At 38.3% G+C, this 19,109-nt stretch overlaps 1 protein-coding gene across 1 annotated transcript in view; it reads right to left on the bottom strand.

Annotated features, from left to right (window-relative positions):
- LOC127742908 (uncharacterized) overlaps nucleotides 1-3,338 on the bottom strand; it is a 16,297-nt gene extending 12,959 nt beyond the window's left edge. The window contains exon 1 of the mRNA XM_052255611.1: nucleotides 723-3,338. Within this exon, the coding sequence (XP_052111571.1) occupies nucleotides 723-3,338 (2,616 nt within the window). The remainder of the gene's footprint in view (nucleotides 1-722) is intronic.
- Nucleotides 3,339-19,109: the final 15,771 nt, after the last annotated feature.

Raw genomic sequence — 19,109 nt, 5'->3', positions numbered from 1 at the left:
GTTTAGAGACTCATGCCGTCACAAAGTATGTAATTCAGATCTGAAAGTGTCATGATGTACCAGATATGTCTGTAAAAGTTGTTTAAATAGTAAACTAGTAACCTAGGTTTACAGAAAATGAATAGACTAAGATAATTGGTGCAGAAATCCACTTCTGGGGCCCACTTGGTGTGTGCTGGGGCTGAGACTAAAGCTTTCCACGTGCAAAGGCCTTTCTTGGCGTCAAACTTCAGGTTATGACGTGTTTTGGGCGTTCAACTCCGGATAATGACGTTTTTCTGGCGTTTAACTCCAGACAGCAGCATGAACTTGGCATTTAACGCCAAGTTACGTCGTCTATCCTCGCTCAAAGTATGGACTATTATATATTGCTGGAAAGCCCTGGATGTCTACTTTCCAACGCCGTTGAGAGCGCGCCAATTGGACTCCTGTAGCTCCAGAAAATCTATTTCGAGTGCAGGGAGGTCAGGATCCAACAGCATCAGCAGTCCTTTTTCAGCCTAAGTCAGATTTTTGCTCAGATCCCTCAATTTCAGTCAGAAAATACCTGAAATCACAGAAAAACACAAAAACTCATAGTAAAGTCCAGAAATATGATTTTTGCCTAAAAACTAATATTATTTTACTAAAAACTAACTAAAACATACTAAAATCTACATGAAATTACCCCCAAAAAGCGTACAAAATATCCGCTCATCAGCGACCATGTCGTCAACATATACCTCGATGTTTCTGCCTATCTGCTGCTCGAAAATCCTGTTCATCAGTCCTTGGTATGTTGCCCCTGCATTCTTTAAACCAAAAGGCATAACATTATAGCAGTAGTTTCCATATTCAGTTATGAAAGCTGTTTTTTCTTGGTCTGATGGATGCATAAGGATCTGATTATAACCCGAATATGCATCCATAAAACTCAAAGTGTCATACCCACAAGAGTTATCTACTAATGTGTCTATGCAGGGTAAAGGAAAAGCATCTTTTGGACAGGCTTTATTTAAATCAGTAAAGTCGACGCACATGCGCCATTTACCGTTATTCTTTTTTACCATAACGATGTTTGCCAGCCAAGTGGTGAATCTGATTTCACGGATGAACTTTGCTTCAAGGAGCTTGTTGACCTCAGTCATGGAAGCTGATCGCTTCTCGGCGTCGAGGTTTCTCTTTTTTTGGGAAACTGGTCGGGCCGCCGGGCTAACAGCTAGCTTGTGGGTGATTACTGACGGACTAATCCCAGGCATGTCTCCCGAAGTCCATGCGAAGAGGTCGGCGTTTGCTCGTAAGAAATTGGTTATCTTTATCCTTGCCTCGTCGTCCATTGATGTTCCGATGAACGTGAATTTTGATGGATCGTCAGTTAAGGCGACCTTTTGAAGCTCTTCGTTAGGCATGGGACGTTCCTGAAAGTCGGCTCTTGGGTCCAGTTCTGTCATAATCGGTTGTTCGGATTGTATTGAGTTGATCCGAGTTTCGGTGTTTCTTCTGAGAGGTTTCAGACTTATCTTGTAGCACTGCCGAGCTTCCTGGAGGTCGCCATGTATGGTTGCAACCCTATTGTCCTGCACAGGGAACTTGACACAGAGGTGATATGTAGAAACAATAGCAGCAAATTTGTTTAAAAAAGGTCTTCCTAAAATAACATTATAAGGGCTAAAGCAGTCTACGATAAGGTACTGAATGTCCTGCGTTCTGGATAGTGGTTGTTCGCCTAGTGTGGTTTGCAACCATGCAGATCCCAGGACAGGGACCCGTTCTCCTGAAAATCCGACCAGGTCTCCTGAATATGGCTGCAAAATGTTAGTACTCAATTTCATCTTTTGAAATGTTGCAAAAAAAAGTACATCAGCACTACTCCCTGGATCAAGCAGTGCTTTCCGAACAATAAGGTCTCCTAGTTGGATGGAGATGACCACAGGATCATCGTAGTTCGTGTGCTTGGTATTGACGTCGGTAGGATGAAATGTCAATTCGGGGATGTCCGGGACTGGCTCCGAGCTATGGTCGAGATCTCCCACCACTAACATAGCTCGGTACGTTCGCTTCCTGGCTGAACTGGTGGTTCCCCCTCCGGCATATCCTCCTGAAATACAATTGATTACTCCCCGTGGTTGAGCCGGGGCCTTATCCTTTTCTTTTGATGACTGGCCTGTTGAGGGTTGTTCTGAGTTCGGTACCGATCTTTTCTGCATGTGACCTGCGATGAATTTATCGAGATGGCCTTGTCGGGCCAATCGCTCTAGGAGGTCCTTAGCAATTATACACTCATCAGTTGTATGACCATGCTTCTGGTGGAAAGTGCAATATTTTGATTTGTCAATGTTCTTGGGTTCAGGGTAATTTCCTGCCTTGCGGGGAGGTTTGATCAATTTTGAATTCAGAATTTCTTTGATGATATCGTCCCTCTTGGTATTAAACTGGGTATATGATTCATAACGGGGGACTGGTTTGAAACCCTTTTTGGTATCGTGGGTTCTTTCTTCGTCTTTAGGAAGGGGCCTCTCTGATTTCCGTGCTTGGCGAAGCTCTTCGATATCTATCTGCCCTTTGGCCTTTTCGCGGAATTCAGCTAGAGTTTTTGGCTTAGCTACCGCGATGGTTTCTTGGAACTTTCCCGGACGAAGGCCACTTTTAATGGCGTGAAGATGCACTTCAGGATGGAGGTCCGGGATACTCATGGCGACCTTAGTGAACCGAGTTATATAGTCCTTTAGACTTTCCTGTGGACCCTGCTTGATGGTCGTTAAGTAGTCAGAATCGTGGAGATATATCGCCGAGGCTGCAAAATGATCTTCGAATTGTTTGGCGAGCTCCTGAAAGCGTGAGATAGAATCTGCAAGCAAAGAACAAAACCAGTCAAGTGCAGGACCATCCAAAAAAGAAGGAAAACATCGGCATAAAATAGGATCAGAAGCACCGTTGACAATCATGATTGATCTAAATTTTTTGACATGTTGTTTAGGATCTCCCAGCCCGTCATATGGGGTTAATGTGGTCGGCAAAGTAAACTGTCTAGGCAGTTGGAAGTTCATTATCTTGGCTGTGAATGGTCCTACAGAATTGTCGGGGTTTTCCCCCTCATTTTCAGGTTGGCTCTCTTCATTCCGTTCCTCCTCGTCATGTCCCTGCTGTGGTGTGTCAGAGACATGAGTCGGAAGTGATCGTCGCTCGTCGTTCCCGTGTTCTTCGCGGTTATTATTATTGTGCTCCAGACGAGCGTGTTCTAGTTGCGCGATTTGATTCTGCATTCGCTGGTTATCCTCCGCCATCCGTTGGTTTGCTTGTTGAAGCTCGGTCACCATCCTCAGAAGTTCGGACGGGGTGGGGGGAGGAACATCAGCCATAGAGAATCGGGTATTTGCGTCGAAATGATATCTCAAATAGGCCCTCCTTCTAGCGCCAAATGTTCTGACCTGTTGTCACCGGCATACAACTCGTCCTCCGAGGAAGGTCGGTGGAACTCCTTGCAATCGAAGCACGAAGCTCGGCAATCAGAACGGAGGTTGTGAGTACCTGCAAAGATACTCCGACGCTCAAGTCAATAAGAGATTAATGAGTATGAGTTTCTATCTGTGAAAGATTGCCTACCTGGTTGGTCTCTGTCTTCCACTTATAACTGGTTGGTCGTAGGTGACCGTTTTTTAGGTAACGTCCGAGCATTAATTCGTGTATCCGACGTTATGAAAAAATATAAATGCTGATTATAATGGTCGGTTACTATTGTGAATGGTACGTTGCCGAGCTATAACTCGTAACCGATTATTGTCTGTTCATATCAGACCCCTTTAGGTCATTCTCCAAAACCGTGACCATAGACCTTTTTAGATCACCTTTTCGAAAAACTGTGACCATAGACCTTTTTGGACAATGTAAAAAATCGTGACCATAGACACCTTTAGGTCACCCCCAAAACCGTGACCATAGAGCCTTTTAAGCCACCAATAAAACCGTGACCATAGGTCCCTTTAGGTCACTTTCCAAAACCGTGACCATAGACCCTTTTGGGTCACCCTTTTTTGAAAAATCGTGACTATAACCCCCTTTTTGGTCATTGTAAAAAACTGTGACCATAAACCCTTTTAGGTCACTACCAAAATCGTGACCATAGACCATTTTAGGCCACTCCCGAAAACCGTGACCATAGATTCCTTTAGGTCACCCCCTAAAACCGTGACCAAACCCTTTTAGGTAACTCTTTTTTGAAAAACCGTGACCATAAACCCTTTTTAGTCACTTAAAAGTTTGTGATTATAGACCCCTTTAGATTACCCTTCAAAATTGTTACCATAGACCCTTTTAGACCACATCTTTTTAAAAAATCGTGACCATCGGTACTCTATGGTCACCCTTTCTAAAAAATTGTGATCATAGTTTTTTTTTGTAATCCTAAAAAACCGTGACCGTAAAAGATCTATAATTACAGTTTTTCACCATGACAAAAAAAATCGTGGCCATAGACCCAAAATGTTGTAGTGTTGGTTCGAAGTTAAAGAATGTCCTTTTACTGTATTTATTTTTTATTTTTATTTTTTTAACAAAAGATCGGCAATTTTATTTCTTCACGTGGCAGAAACAAGTTATGGTCCCAAACAACAGCAGTTTCGCTACATTAGAGTGGAAAAACTTCATCAATTGCTAAGTACATTATCATAGTGAAATATTACAAAAGAAGAGTAACGTGGACAAACACATAAAGCAATATAATGGAAAATTGAATCTGGTACGTGTTATACTCCAAGGCGAGGAATCATCAATGATGACCATTATATCTGATCCTTTCATTGTTGCTTCACAAGTACGCAATCACATAATTTCTAAATGAACAAGCATTTCAGCTAATAGATAGAAGAAATAATTAGTTTTAAACGATAATACTATAAACAAAATCTAAAGTTACCTCGTATAACAATATCTGTTCCTGTCTAAAATGAGTTTTTGAGATATAGTTCGGTCACATTGAATGGTGTTTCTAGATGAGGTACGTTGTGCTACGAACTTTTCGTTAATTTAAACCGTGCATGAGACCTAAAAAAGGACATCGACGCCCAAATCAACATTTAGCTAAAGAATGAACAATTTTAATACTAGATTGAAATTTTTGTCTTTCTATCTTGTTGTATCTAATGAACCTGTATAACTCGTCTAGGTCTGTATTCATTAAGAATTTGTGATAACTGACCTATCTTCTAGTGGTCCAAGATTTCAGGCAGCCACTATAGAGGCGTAAAATGACCTTTTTATTTGAATTAGTTGTTCCGAGTTTGACTAGGCACTTTCGAGGTATAATGTTGTGTATCCGATATATTTGGGTACAGATCACACTCTCCAAGGTTTGACTTGCTATTTTATCAATAATAAGTTGAGCTGTTGTCTGAATGTACGATGTTATATCTTTGAGGGATAAAATATTATATCAGCGTCTGAGTGATAAACTCTAATTTTGTGGTTTATCTTGTATTGAATTTAGGAAATTTTATTAACTTATCTCACATTTATTCAAAGAAATAACATGGTTTCATGAAATTCTCCAAATTGTGTTTAATAGTTAAAAACATGCTTTTTAAGCCTTCAATTAGTTAAATTTAATTCACTTTGATTCTACTCGATGTCTTGATATGTTTGTTAGTGATTTCAGGGTTATGAGGCAAGGAATGGATCAAAGGAGTGAAGAAAAAAGCATGCAAAATGGAGAATTCATGGAAAATAAGGATTTGGAGGATTCAAGGCGACGCGTACGCGTGATAAGGAAAGTTGCTAGTGACGCATATGCGTGACCCATGCGTACGCGCGACAAGCGGCATGTGACCTAATTAAAGACAATACGCTGGGGGCGATTTCTGAGCTCAAGGAGGCCCAAATCCAACTCATTTATGATGCTTTTGAACCAAGGAATTGGAGAGGAATTGGGGGGGGGGAGTAGTCATAGTTTAGTTTTTTATCATGTTTTAGGTTAGAATTCTAAAGAGAGAAGCTCTCCCTTCTCTCTAGAATTTAGGGTAGTTTAGGTCAAATTTTCTTAGATCCAAGTTTTAATTCTTGTTTTTAGTTCAAATCTCTTTATATTTTATTGTTCTATTGTCTTAATCTTCTTAGTTTTTCTTGTTGATTTTTTTATGTTGCCATTTTTACTTTCATGAACCCTTGTTAGCTTTTCATTTCTTCTAATACAATTTTATGTTTTCATGTCTTTTGATGTTTGCTTTAGTGGCTATTATTGATTTCTTGCTTGGGTTAGTTATAGTTTTTATTAATTCTTAAATTTTGCGATGTTTACTTTTATTGCACTCTAGGTGTTTGATAAAATATTTTCACTAGTTATAGAGTAGTTTTCTACACTCTTGGCCTAGGCTAAGGGAATTGAGTGACCTTGAGTCATTGGGTCTAATTGGATTGGTGATTTGGGAACCCTTGTTGGTCAATTTGATACCCATTAATACTAGCCTACTACTAAGTCAATTAGTAGCTAGGTTGGGACTTATGGGTTGATGTTGATCAAGCCTATTTGACATACTTCAAGCATAAAAGTAGATTTGATAGGATTGGTCCCTCATAATTATCAATATATGGTTGTTAGACAAGGATGGGGATCTCAATTTCCATGTCTTAGCCAAGAGTTCTTTTCCTTTCCTTTATTAGTTAAGTATCATTTACTTTCTTGTTATTTACTTTTCTTGTCAATCACCAAAACACCTTTGTCCCTTCATAGCCAATAATTAAGCACTTCATTGCAATTTCTTGAGAGATGACCCGAGGTTTAAATACTTCAGTTTATTTTTATTGGGGTTTGTACTTGTGACAAACAAAATTAAACTTTGATTGAGTGGTTGTTTGCAGTTTGGACTATACTTGCAACGGAATTATTTTGTGAAAATTCCTAACCGACCAAAAACTTTCTCTCAAGTTTTTGGCGCCGTTTCCGGAAAATTACAAATGTGTGCCTTATTATTGGTTATTTTATATATTATGAATACGTTTGCCTTTTGCTTCTTTGTTAGTTGTTGCTAGTTTTAGGAGTTTGTTTTCATGATTTCTTATTAGCTTTCCATTTTATTTAGTTACCAATTAGTTTTAGTTAGAGTTAGTTTCTAGAGAGAGAAACTCTCACTTCTCTCTAGAATTAGAATTAAGATTAGGTTAATCTCTTCTCTAGATCTAGGCTTTAATTCTTCTTCTCATCTACTTCTCCTTCTCAATTTCTTGTTGCTACATCTTGTTCTTTTATTCTTTTGTTGTAATTCCCTTTATTTTCTTCACTTTGTTGTTGATACACTCTTGTTTCTTCTATTTCTCTTTTAATGCAATTCGAGGTAATTCATGTTAATTGTACTTTCTTCGGTTGTTGTTGTTAATTCTTTGCAATTAGTAGTTGTTAGATTTTACTCTTGTTATCAATTTACTATGCTTTTCTTTTATGCCTTCTAAGTGTTTGATTAAATGCTTGGAAGGATGATAGAGTATAATTTCCTTCTCTTGGCTTAATTTGAGTAATTGGAGACTCTTGAGTTATCAAAGTATCTTGTTGATTGATAATTAGAAGTTGCTAATTGATTTGAATTCCACTAAAGCTAGTCTTTCCTTAGGAGTTGACTAGGACTTGAGGAATTAAATTGATTACTTCCACTTAACTTTTCTTCATAGTTAGAGGCTAACTAAGTGAAGCAATGAACAATTGTCATCACAATTGGTGAAGATAATGAGGATAGGACTTCTAGTTCTCATACCTTGCCAAGAGCTTTCTTAGTTGTTATTTTAATTCTTGCAATTTACATTTCTCGTTTCTTATCAAAACCCCAAAATATACAACTCATAACCAATAGCAAGAACACTACCCTGCAATTCCTTTGAGAGATGACCCGAGGTTTGAATACTTCGGTTTATTTTTATAAGGGTTTGTTACTTGTGACAACCAAATATTTGTATGAAAGGATTCTTTGTTGGTTTAGAAGCTATACTTTCAACGAGGATTTATTTGTAAATTCTTTACCAACCAAAAATCCATTCATCAAAATGGTGCTGTTGCCGGGGAATTGCAATTGTGTGCATTGTTATTAGTTATTGTATATATGTGTATATTGTGAATATGTTTGCCTTTTGTTTGTTAGTTTTTGTTAGCTTTAGGACTTTTTTAGTTTTGTTTTTGATTTCACCATGAATTCTTATCCCTTTGGCTATGAGTTTGGTTCAAACTATGTTGTAGGGAATGCGACCCTCAATGACAACATGTATCAAGGATGGAACCATCAAAGATGGGAGGAGCCTCAAGGAATTGATCACTCCTCTTGGCGACAACCTCCGGATACGTATAGGTATAATTTCCATCCTAATGCATGTCAATTCAATGACTATGGTGAACCTCTTTATGACAATCAACCAACACCATCATATGCCTACGAACCTCATCCCCAACATGATCATCAACCATACTCACAAGCCCCTTTCTTCCAACAACCTCCCTATGACCCTTATCCATCATACAACCAACCACCCATACCACATCCTTGTGACCATTATGAGCAAAAACCTATAAAACCACCACAATCCCATCATGATTACTACCATGAGCCACCTTAATACACACCATCTCCATATTTTTACCAAGAAGAACCACCTTCCTACTATGAACCCTTTCTCCAAAATAATGAACCCTCCTATCCACCCCAAACTCCAATAGATGATTATCTCACTTTGCTACTTCAAGGGCAAGCGGATATGCAAAGGAACACATTAGAGTTAGTGACTAACTTGACCAAGGTAGTGCACACTTTAGCCGCCCAATGCTTGAACACTCAAGGTGCTCCTGTGGCCACATGTGAAAGATCAAAAGAAGAGCATAGCATGAAGGAGAGATTAGAAGTTGCAGTGGAAAATAAGGAGTGGGATTTTGTATTGGAACAATTGGAGGAAGCCAGGGTTGTTAAAGAAAAGGAAGAAGTGGTTGAAGACTTAGGAGATGCAGAACCACCATGGGTATCTCAAGAACCTCCCTCTAAGAAGCTTGATATTGATGTTGAGAAGGGTGTACAACCCCCACGGTATGTCATAGTTAGAGATCTTAAGGAGGTCGATCAAGAGGAAGACTCCATCATTGATGAATTCTTGTCCAAAATGGAATCCTCTCCCATGGAATATGAAGTTGAAGTTATTGAAGACAACTATACACCAAGTAACATTGATGACCTTGTTGAAGACTCTTCCAATGAATGCAAAGTTGATGTTGAAGTATATTTCACACAACCTCCAAAGTTTGACTTGTTTGATGAAGAGGAAAATTTGGAAGAAGTTGACAAGCAAGGAGAAGTTGAGAAAAGTTCTCAAGAGGTGGAAATACCTAAGGAAGAGCATAACGGAGTAGACCTCGCATTGTCTAAGTGTGGGGAAGTTCCCCTTCCTAAGTCACTATCCAACCTATCATTCAAGTGGGTAAAATTCTTACCCTTAAACTTCACTTTCTCACTTGAATATGGTTTGATTGAAACGGATGGACAACTTAGAGCTCTTTGTGGAGTTAAGAGTAAGAGGGAATTGTGTAGTGGTTGGAAGTTTGATATTGCGCTCATAAAGGTTGAACTTTCGAGGCATAGGCACCATGGTTAGTGGAATGCAAGTTTATGTGGGTCTAAGAGGAAAATTTAGTGTTTTAATGAGAATTCTATGTGTCAACCACCCGGAAGGAAGAATCATGATGAACAACTAGATGACAGGTGTGAAAACAAGATATGGGATCCTAGATCATAGCATGAAGACCAATTTTGGAAGCTCATATCTTGGGTAGAACTTCAGCCATGCTTGGTGGAGATGGTTGGAAATTCTGACAACCATTTAAGGAGCAAGCATCCTTGGATGTTCAAGGATGAGTACAAGCATAAGCCACCAAGACAAAGAACTTCCCAAATGTCCAACTTAATGACTTAAACTAAAAGTACTAGGTGGGAGACATGATAGATGAGAATTTTATGCCAATTCGGAAAACTAGATAAAGTAATCCTGTTGTGAGTATAGTCCAAACTGGCAATGGATCCTCTCAATCAAAATTCAATTTAAGATAATGTCACAATTCAAACTAAATTTAACCGAGAGTATTTTGACTCCCGGGTCGTTCTCCCTAAGAACTAGTGACAACAAGTGCATACAATTTTGGTTGTGAAAGGCAAAGGGGTTTTCAATGATTGAAAGCAATAAAATAAAGGAATTAAAGAACAAGACAAAATTGCAATTAATAAACTAATAAAGGAATAAAAGAACTATATATGCAATATAAACAAGTAAGACTATAAAGTGATGAAAAGCGGTTTAAAGCATAAATGAAACCTTGACTTAGGATGAGGTATGGAATCCCTTCCTTGCCATAACCACAACTATGATAATTATGATAGATTAATCTCACTAAGTCAACCCTCACATCGGAGAGTAAGTCAAATGAGCATAATTGTTATCAATCCACAAGTCCTAGCTAACTTACTAATTACCTTAGTAAAAAGCTAGCATTAATGGAAACAATAACAACTATCAACCCAAGAATTATCAGTAAATGTTGGACATTATAGCTCTAGTAGTCCATAGACTCATTTTCCCAAGGCAAGGGGTGGAAATTACCACATAATCAAAATTGGCATTTCATCAAACACATAGAGGGTATAAACATAAAACATGGCAAAATTGGTAAATTAAAGAAAGCTATGAACCACAAATGCTCAAAATCAATAAAGGCAACTCAAACAAACATATAAAAGCCATCAAACATCAATTTAACCAACTAGAAATCCAAAATTGCAAAACTATATAAATTGGTAAGAGAAATGAAAAGTAGAAGAAAGTGTAGAACAAGTAATGTCACAAAAGAGGAAATTAAGGAATACTTACAATGGGAAAGCAAAATCTAAAATAAAAACTTGAACTATAAAATTCTAAGTTGAAAGCCTAATTAAAACCCTAATGAACTAGAGAGAAAACCTAAGCTAACTACCCCAAAACTACTCCTAAAATGTCTTGTATGAAGTATAGTAGTGTATGTTATTATATATAGTGCTTCCCCCTTCAAATATGCCCCCAAAGTCTTCAGAAATGGGCCAAAAAACCCCCCAAAACGCGAGTTGATGAGCGGATAATTTATACGCTTTTTGGCATTGTTTTTATATAGTTTTCAGTATGTTTTATTCACTTTTTAGTATATTTTTATTAGTTTTTAAGAAAAATTCACATTTCTGGACTTTAATATGAGTTTGTGTGTTTTTTTATGATTTTAAGTATTTTCTGGCTGAAATTGAGGGACCTGAACAAAAATCTGATTCAGAGGTTGAAGAAGGACTACAGATGCTGTTGGATTTTGACCTCCCTGCACTCAAAATAGATTTTTTGGAGCTAAAGAAAACCAAATGGCGCGCTCTCAATTGCGTTGGAAAGTATACATCCAGGGCTTTCCAGAAATATATAATAGTCCATACTTTGCCCGAGTTTAGATGACACAAACTGGCATTCAACGCCAGCTTTCTGCCTTATTCTGGCGTTAAACGCCAGAAACAAGTTGCAAGCTAGAGTCAAATGCCAGAAACAAGCTGCAAACTGGCCTTTAACTCCAAAAGAAGTCTCTACATGTGAAAGCTTCAATTCTCAGTCCAAGCACACACCAAGTGGGCCCAGAAGTGGATTTCTGCATCATTTACTTATTTTTGTAAACCCTAGTAACTAGTTTAGTATAAATAGGACTTTTTACTATTGTACTCAGATCATTGGATCATCTTTTGATCTTTTGATCACGTTTTGGGGGCTGGCCTCACGACCATGCCTGGACCATCATCACTTATGTATTTTCAACGGTGGAGTTTCTACACACCATAGATTAAGGTGTGGAGCTCTGCTGTTCCTCGAGTATTAATGCAAAGTACTATTGTTTTTCTATTCAATTCATGCTTATTCTTATTCTAAGATATCCATTCACATATAAGAACATGATGAATGTGATGATTATGTGACACTCATCACCATTCTTACTTATGAACGCGTGATTGACAACCGCTTCCGTTCTACATGAAGACAAGCTTGAATGTATATCTCTTGGGTTTCTAATCAATGATTCACATCAACTCCCCTCTGACAATGGGGCATCTGAGTCCGAGATCAGAATCTTCGTGGTATAGGCTAGAATCAATTGGCAGCATTCTTGAGATTTGGAAAGTCTAAACTTTGTCTGTGGTATTCCGAGTAGGATCTAGGATGGGATGACTGTGACGAGCTTCAAACTCACGACTGTAGGGCGTGGTGACAGACGCAAAAGGATAGTAAATTCTATTCCTACATGATCGAGGTCCAACAGCTGATTAGCCATACGATATCTGTGCATGGTATTTTTCATCCGAGACGAGAAATCCGACAGTTGATTAGCCGTACAGAAACCGTAGAGGACCATTTTCACTGAGAGGACAGGAAGTAGCCATTGACAACAGTGACACCCAACATATAGCTTGCCATAGAAAGGAGTATGAAGGATTGGATGAAGGCAATAAGAAAGCAGAGATTTAGAAGGAATAACGCATCTTCATATGCTTCTCTGAAATTTCCACCAATGAATTACATAAGTATCTCTATCTTTATTTTATGTTTATTTATCTTTTAATTATCAAAACTCCATAACCATTTGAATCTGTCTGACTGAGATTTACAAGATGACCATTACTTGCTTCAAGCCGACAATCTCCGTGGGATCGACCCTTACTCACGTAAGGTTTATTACTTGGACGACCCAGTGCACTTGCTGGTTAGTTGTGCGAAGTTGTGAAAAAGAGTTGAGATTACAACTGTGCGTTCCAAGTTGTTGGCGCCATTGAGATCACAATTTCGTGCACCACAACTCCACGTGCAATTTTAATGGAGGCATGCGCTGGTACCTGTGCGTGCGCACAGGTCCTGATTTCTATTCTGTCGTGAGCATGGGCACAGCCTGTGCATGGGCACAGGTCCTGATTTTTACCCTGCCCTGTGCGTGGGCACATGTGGTGTTTTTGACCCCTGTGCGTGGGCACAGAAGCTGTGCGTGGGCACAGGATGAGATGCTTTTCTCCTTTGTTTTCTTCATGTTTTCTCCCTTTTTGCATGCTTTCTTCCACTTCTACCAACCCATTATTGCCTCTAGGACCTGAAATCACTCAACAAATATATCACGACATCGAATGGAATAAAAGTGGGATTGAATTTCTCAATTTAAGCACAAAAATGCATCTTTTCACATTTAGGTTCAATTTAGGGATCAAACACAAAAGTATGTTATTATGGTGCTTAGGTGTAGGTTTATGTGATGAAATCCTCTCAAGTCAAGCTAAAATATATCGGAGAATATGGACTCATCAATTTCCTCACACTTAAACAATAGCATGTCCTCATGCTAAACCAACAAGGAGAATGATCAAAAGGGAAACAACTTATTGAATACAACTACCTATGTGCATGCAAGTATGTATATACTATATCTATCTATCTATCTATAATGTCCTATTGATTTGGTGAAAGCAACAATCAAATTCCAAGCAAGTGTATAGACATATAGGGCTAGGCAAAGAAATAACTCAGTGCAATAAAAAAATCTAAAGAATTGATTCAACTCATCAAAATGGGGCAACTTTCAAGAATGCATGATAAGAAGTATCGAAACATAGAGTTGAGTGATCGAACCCTCTCTAGGTGTGTATACACTCTCAACGTTCGGTATTTTAGGGTCTAATCACTCAAGTCTCCTCCTAATCATGCTTTCAAGGTTTTGCTTTTCATCTAACAATCAACAAATATGTGATGCATGAGTGCAAGTATCATGAGGTCTTTAGAGGGTTGTAATGGGGTTAGGGTTAAGGCAGGATAAGTATGGCTAAGTGGACTAAGGAATTGTGTCTTTGATTAACTTCCCATAATCACACTTTTTATACACATTCATGCATCTTTTTCATCCAAATCCACGTATGCATTTCTTATTCATCATTTTTTTCTTTTCAATGCATACCCAATACAATCTTCTCCATTCACTACCAATGTTTCCCAAAAGTTCCCCCACACTTAAATAAAACACACTCTTCAACCTAAGCTAATCAAAGATGCAATTCAAGGTACTTCATGGTTTTTCGCTTAGGGTTGTGATGTGCTAACAATTAAAATAAAGGGGCTTAAGAGGCTCAAAAGGGGTTAACAAAGGTAGATGCAAGGGTAGGTCCATATCAGTGAGTGAGTTAATACAAAAATGGCCTCAATCATGCTAAATGCATTCAAAACACCAAACATTGGAAATAAAGAATCAAGCAAAACCAAGATTATAATCATAAAAGGAGCATAGCACACAATGAACAAGAATAGTGGTTAAAATGTGTAACCACTTATTAAGGCTCAACAACTCACAAGGTTACTTTGTTCTATCTCTCTTCTATGTTCCATAAAAAAATCATTCAAGCAAGTTTTAAAAAAATTTTCCAAATCAATTCAATAGAATGTCCTTTAAACAAAATTCTTGAAAATTCTTTTGTTGTTTTTCTCCAAAGTTATTTCCTATATATGTATGTATGTATGTTGTGATGGATGCAATTTCAAAATCTTTCCTAGTTCGATTCCAAATATTCAACATCGCAAAAACTAACATGAACAATTAGGATAAAATTGAACTAGGCACTATACTATTCACAACAACCAATCACAACTTCTATCTATAAAATATATACCATGCAAAAGATGCAAAATGCAATAGATATAAACTATGAAGAAAATTCAATGCAACAATAAAAAATACTCCAAATATCTACAAAAAATGAAGTGCAAAGTGTTTGAAAAAGAAATTTACTCCCCAAAATGGCGAATTCTTTCCCACATTTAAGTTTGCACGGTCCTCCGTGCATGAACACAATCCGGAGAGAATGGCTCTACGGTCCTCCACCTTTAGCTGGTGGATGCGGGGGCTCAGGTTGTAGTGAAATCTCCAAGTCCAATTCGGGCTTGGCATCTCCATCCTTGGTGTCCTTCTCCTCTCCCGGCTCCTTGCCATTATGTCTCATCCTCAAAAAAGAGTGAATAAGGTATGATTAGGAATCATAGGGCGAGTATCATGAAAGGGTAAAGGGGTAAGTAAATAAGCATATAATTGAGAAAGCTTTCATAGAGGTGTGGTATGATAAAAAATGAGCCATGTGTGCATTTCAATTATACCTGTGGTTGGAACACGCACAACGGTCAGTTAAAACGGCATCCACATGATAAAAAAAGTAAACATGAGTTCCTCAACTAAATGGCCTAAGTTTCAAGCAATGAGTAAGCATCAACTAAGTACAAACAAACTTAGGCAACCACCACAAGAGTGAATTGAGTATTTGATATTGGTAATTTGAATTGTGCGAGTGAAAGCACAAAATTGATGTAGAATAGCACAATAAACAATAACAAATCCAATAATGAAAAGAAAACCACTTATTCATCATGAAACATAAAGAAAAAGTCACATGGTAAAAGTACTTGTTACAAAAAGTGACAAGTCTTGATAGGAATTAAGTTGAGCCAGTCAAACAAATGCAAAGCATTAACAAGGAACAAGTACTGGTCATGTGATGAATTTTAATATGAAAGATCATGATGAACAAGTAATTTTAACTCAATTCACTCAATTCAATGCACTTACGAGAATTCACCTAATATGCAACAAAATGCAAATGCACAAATCCAATTAGGTGCTAGTAAATCAAAACAAAGTATCAGTGCATTGATGACATTCAAGTGATAAACCCCATTTGTAGGGTTTATCTTATGCTTCATTTAAGGGATTTTATCACCTTTTGTCCACACTTATTCAATGAAATAGCATGGTTTTGTATATTCTCCTTTAATTGTGCTTAAGAGTGAAAACATGCTTTTTAGGCCTTAAAATAGCTAAATTTAATTCACCTTGATTCTATTAGATGCCTTGATATGTTTGTTAAAGTGATTTCAGATTTAGGAGGCAAAGATTGGATCAAGGGAATGAAGAAAAAGCATGAAAAGTTGGAGAACTCATGAAGAAATGAAAGAACCGGAAAGCTGTCAAGCCGACCTCTTCGCACTTAAACAACCATAACTTGAGCTACAGAGGTCCAAATGATGCGGTTCTAGTTGGGTTGGAAAGCTAACATCCGGGGCTTCAAAACGATATAAGATTTGCTATAGTTTCTGCCCGTATGGTGATGCGTACGCATATTGTACGCGCACGCATCGTTGCTGCCACCTGGTTCACTTAAAGCAAAACGTGGCCAGCGAATTTAGAAGCCTTGTGGGCCCAATCCAACTCATTTCTGATGCTATTTAACCTAAGGAGTGAAGAGGGAAACATAAGTTAGTTACCATTAGTCATAGTTTAGTTCTAGAAGTAGTTTCTAGAGAGAGAAGCTCTCACTTCTCTCTAGGATTAGGATTAGGATTAGGCTTAGTTCTTAGATCTAGATTTCAATTCACCTTCTACTTCTATCTCTCAACTTTTTGTTACTACATTCATCTTCTTCTATTCTTTTGTTGTAATTTCCTTTATGTTGTTCTTGTGTTTTTGTTGTAGATCTACTTTTGTTTCTTCTACTTTCTTCCAATTCAATTCAAGGTAATTCATAATAGATGTGTTTCTTTTGATTGTTGTTATTAATTCTTTTCAATAATTGTTGTTAGATTCTACTCTTGTTATCAATTTACTATGCTTTTCTTTTGTACCCACCAAGTGTTTGATGAAATGCTTGGTTAGATTTTACTTTCATGCTTCATATCAAAACCCCAAAATAACTCACAACCAATAACAAGACACTCTATTGTAATTCCTAGGGAGAACGACCCGAGGTTTCAATACTTCGGTTTATAAATTTAGGGGTTTGTTTTAGTGACAAACAACTTTTTGTATGAAAAGATTATTGTTTGGTTTAGGAACTATACTTGCAACGAGAATTCATTTGTGAAATTCTAAACCATCAAAAATCTAATGCAACAAGAAATCCCAGTCAACATCAAACAAACACTTGCAATTTATTTAATTAGGAACAACTAAAGTAAAAATAATATAATAACTAAAATGAAAATGAAATGCAATTAAGATTAAGTAAAACATGGAAGAAGCAAGAAAAGAGAGGGGTGGAGGGTCCGGAAGTGCGTTAGGGCTTAAATGGAAGAGAAATAAAAATTTTGCCCAAAACAGCACTTGTGCATACGCATAGACATGTGTGCGTACGCACACTAGGTGAAAAGGGGAGGGGTGCGTCCGCACAAGTCGTGCAAACGCTCTTGACAGAAGGGGCGTAAGAAGGTGTGTGTGCGCACAGGTTGTGTGCGTGTGCACAAGGCATGCGAGCGCTGCTAGCAGAGGCTTTGTAAGGTATTGTGCGTACACACAGCTGGGTGCGTACGCACAAAACGCGAAACATAGAGGTTTTGTGCGAGCGCACAAGTGCATGCGTATGCACAGATGCCCTGTTTTCCAAAAAAATTTTCTTCAATTTCTAGGGCACTCAAGCTTAGCTCAATACAAAAATCAACCCTTATCAACCAAAAATCCATAAATGCATGAGCCATATAAAAATTAACCTACTAGACTCACAATTAAACTAATCTTAAGCTAACCAAGATAAACAAAAATGAAATAAACCAAGACTATAAACAAAGAGAAAGGGTAAGAAAGATGTTACCATGGTAGGGTGTCTCCCACCTAGCACTTTGGTTTATAGTCCTTAAGTTGGACTTGTTGAGGAGACTCTTGCTAGGGTGGCTTGTGCTTCCACTCCTCTTTGAATCTCCATCCAAGCTTGGTCCTTAAGGCTCTTTTGGGATCCCATGTCCTAGTTTCACGTCCTCCTTCTTGTGGATTTCTATGCTCCAAGCCGGATGAGTAAGTTCTCAATTGACCCTTGTAGTATCCCAACATTCTCTGGAAATCACCCAATTGTACTTCACACCATGCTTGAGCTCCAACTCTTGAATTGGTTTTCTTGAAGAATCTTGGATTCCCTTTGCAACCAATATTCCTTCTTCTACCATGTACCAACCCAAGAAAGACCTTGAGTTGGTAATCCGTCTCCAAGATGGCATGTTGATAGGGGCCAATAAAGCTCATAGGTGAAAATATCACCCACTCAATATGTTCTTGGTTGTCAACTCTTTCCTCACCAACTTCCTCTTCCCACCACTAAAATCATAACAAGAAGGTTGTGAGAAGTCTACTTCCATGTCTCTCTCAAATTCAATGGGAAGAGGCTCATTAGGATCATTGAGGGGACTGATCAAGGAGGACAAAAAATCATCAATGATGATATCCTCATCTTGATCAATCTCTCTCAACTCTACCTTCCAGTTCACATACTTCCCCTTCTTCCTCTAGTCGCACTTTAAGCTCTAAGCTTTCTTCTTACCCTTGTGGCTCCATGCTCTCTTCTTCACTACAAGCCTTAGTTGATCCCTCACATTCCTCAAGAGGAATGCCTTGATCGGATGAGCGTAGGAGGATTAACCGGTTTATCGCTTCGCCTATGGTAGCCATGAACTCCCCTTGTGTCCTTCAAAATCCTTCTCGCTCTTGGAGAAAGTCTTGAAGGTCTTGATAGTCTTGGGCCAAGGGTGAGAAATCTTCAAATTGGGGTGAAAGAGAAGGTTCATAATTTGGGAGAAAGGTTGTATATGTGGGAGGTAGTTCATGTTGGTAGGTATCTTGAGGTGGTGTGTAAGGAGGTGGATGTTGGTATTGGTGTGGTGTTTGAAAATGTGGGGTTTGAGGGTTATGTCGAGGGTATGGGTCATAGGTATATGGTGGTGGAGGGGGTATAGTGATAGTGGAATCCACCATATCCTAGGTTCAGGTATGCATATTGGGGAGGGTATGGTTCATTGTAGTGTAGAGGAGGTTGTTCCTCCCAAAATTGATGCTCCAATCCCATGATGCAATCCAAAATTAAAGTTATCAAACCCTACAAAATAATCACAACCAAACTCCAAACCAAGAGGATGATAACTCATAGGGAAAATATAAAAACTAAAGACATCGAGTGACAAAAGAAATAAAATCCTAATTATCAACAAAAGCAGACAAACAACCAAAAAGCATGTATTCATACTATGGACATATTTACAACAACCAAAACATAGCACTCATGACGCTA

This window comes from Arachis duranensis, chromosome 10, assembly GCF_000817695.3.
Source record: "Arachis duranensis cultivar V14167 chromosome 10, aradu.V14167.gnm2.J7QH, whole genome shotgun sequence".
NCBI lineage: Eukaryota > Viridiplantae > Streptophyta > Magnoliopsida > Fabales > Fabaceae > Arachis > Arachis duranensis.
The sequence above is the reverse complement of the archived record's forward strand: the minus strand, read 5'-3'. Positions and strand labels throughout refer to the sequence as shown.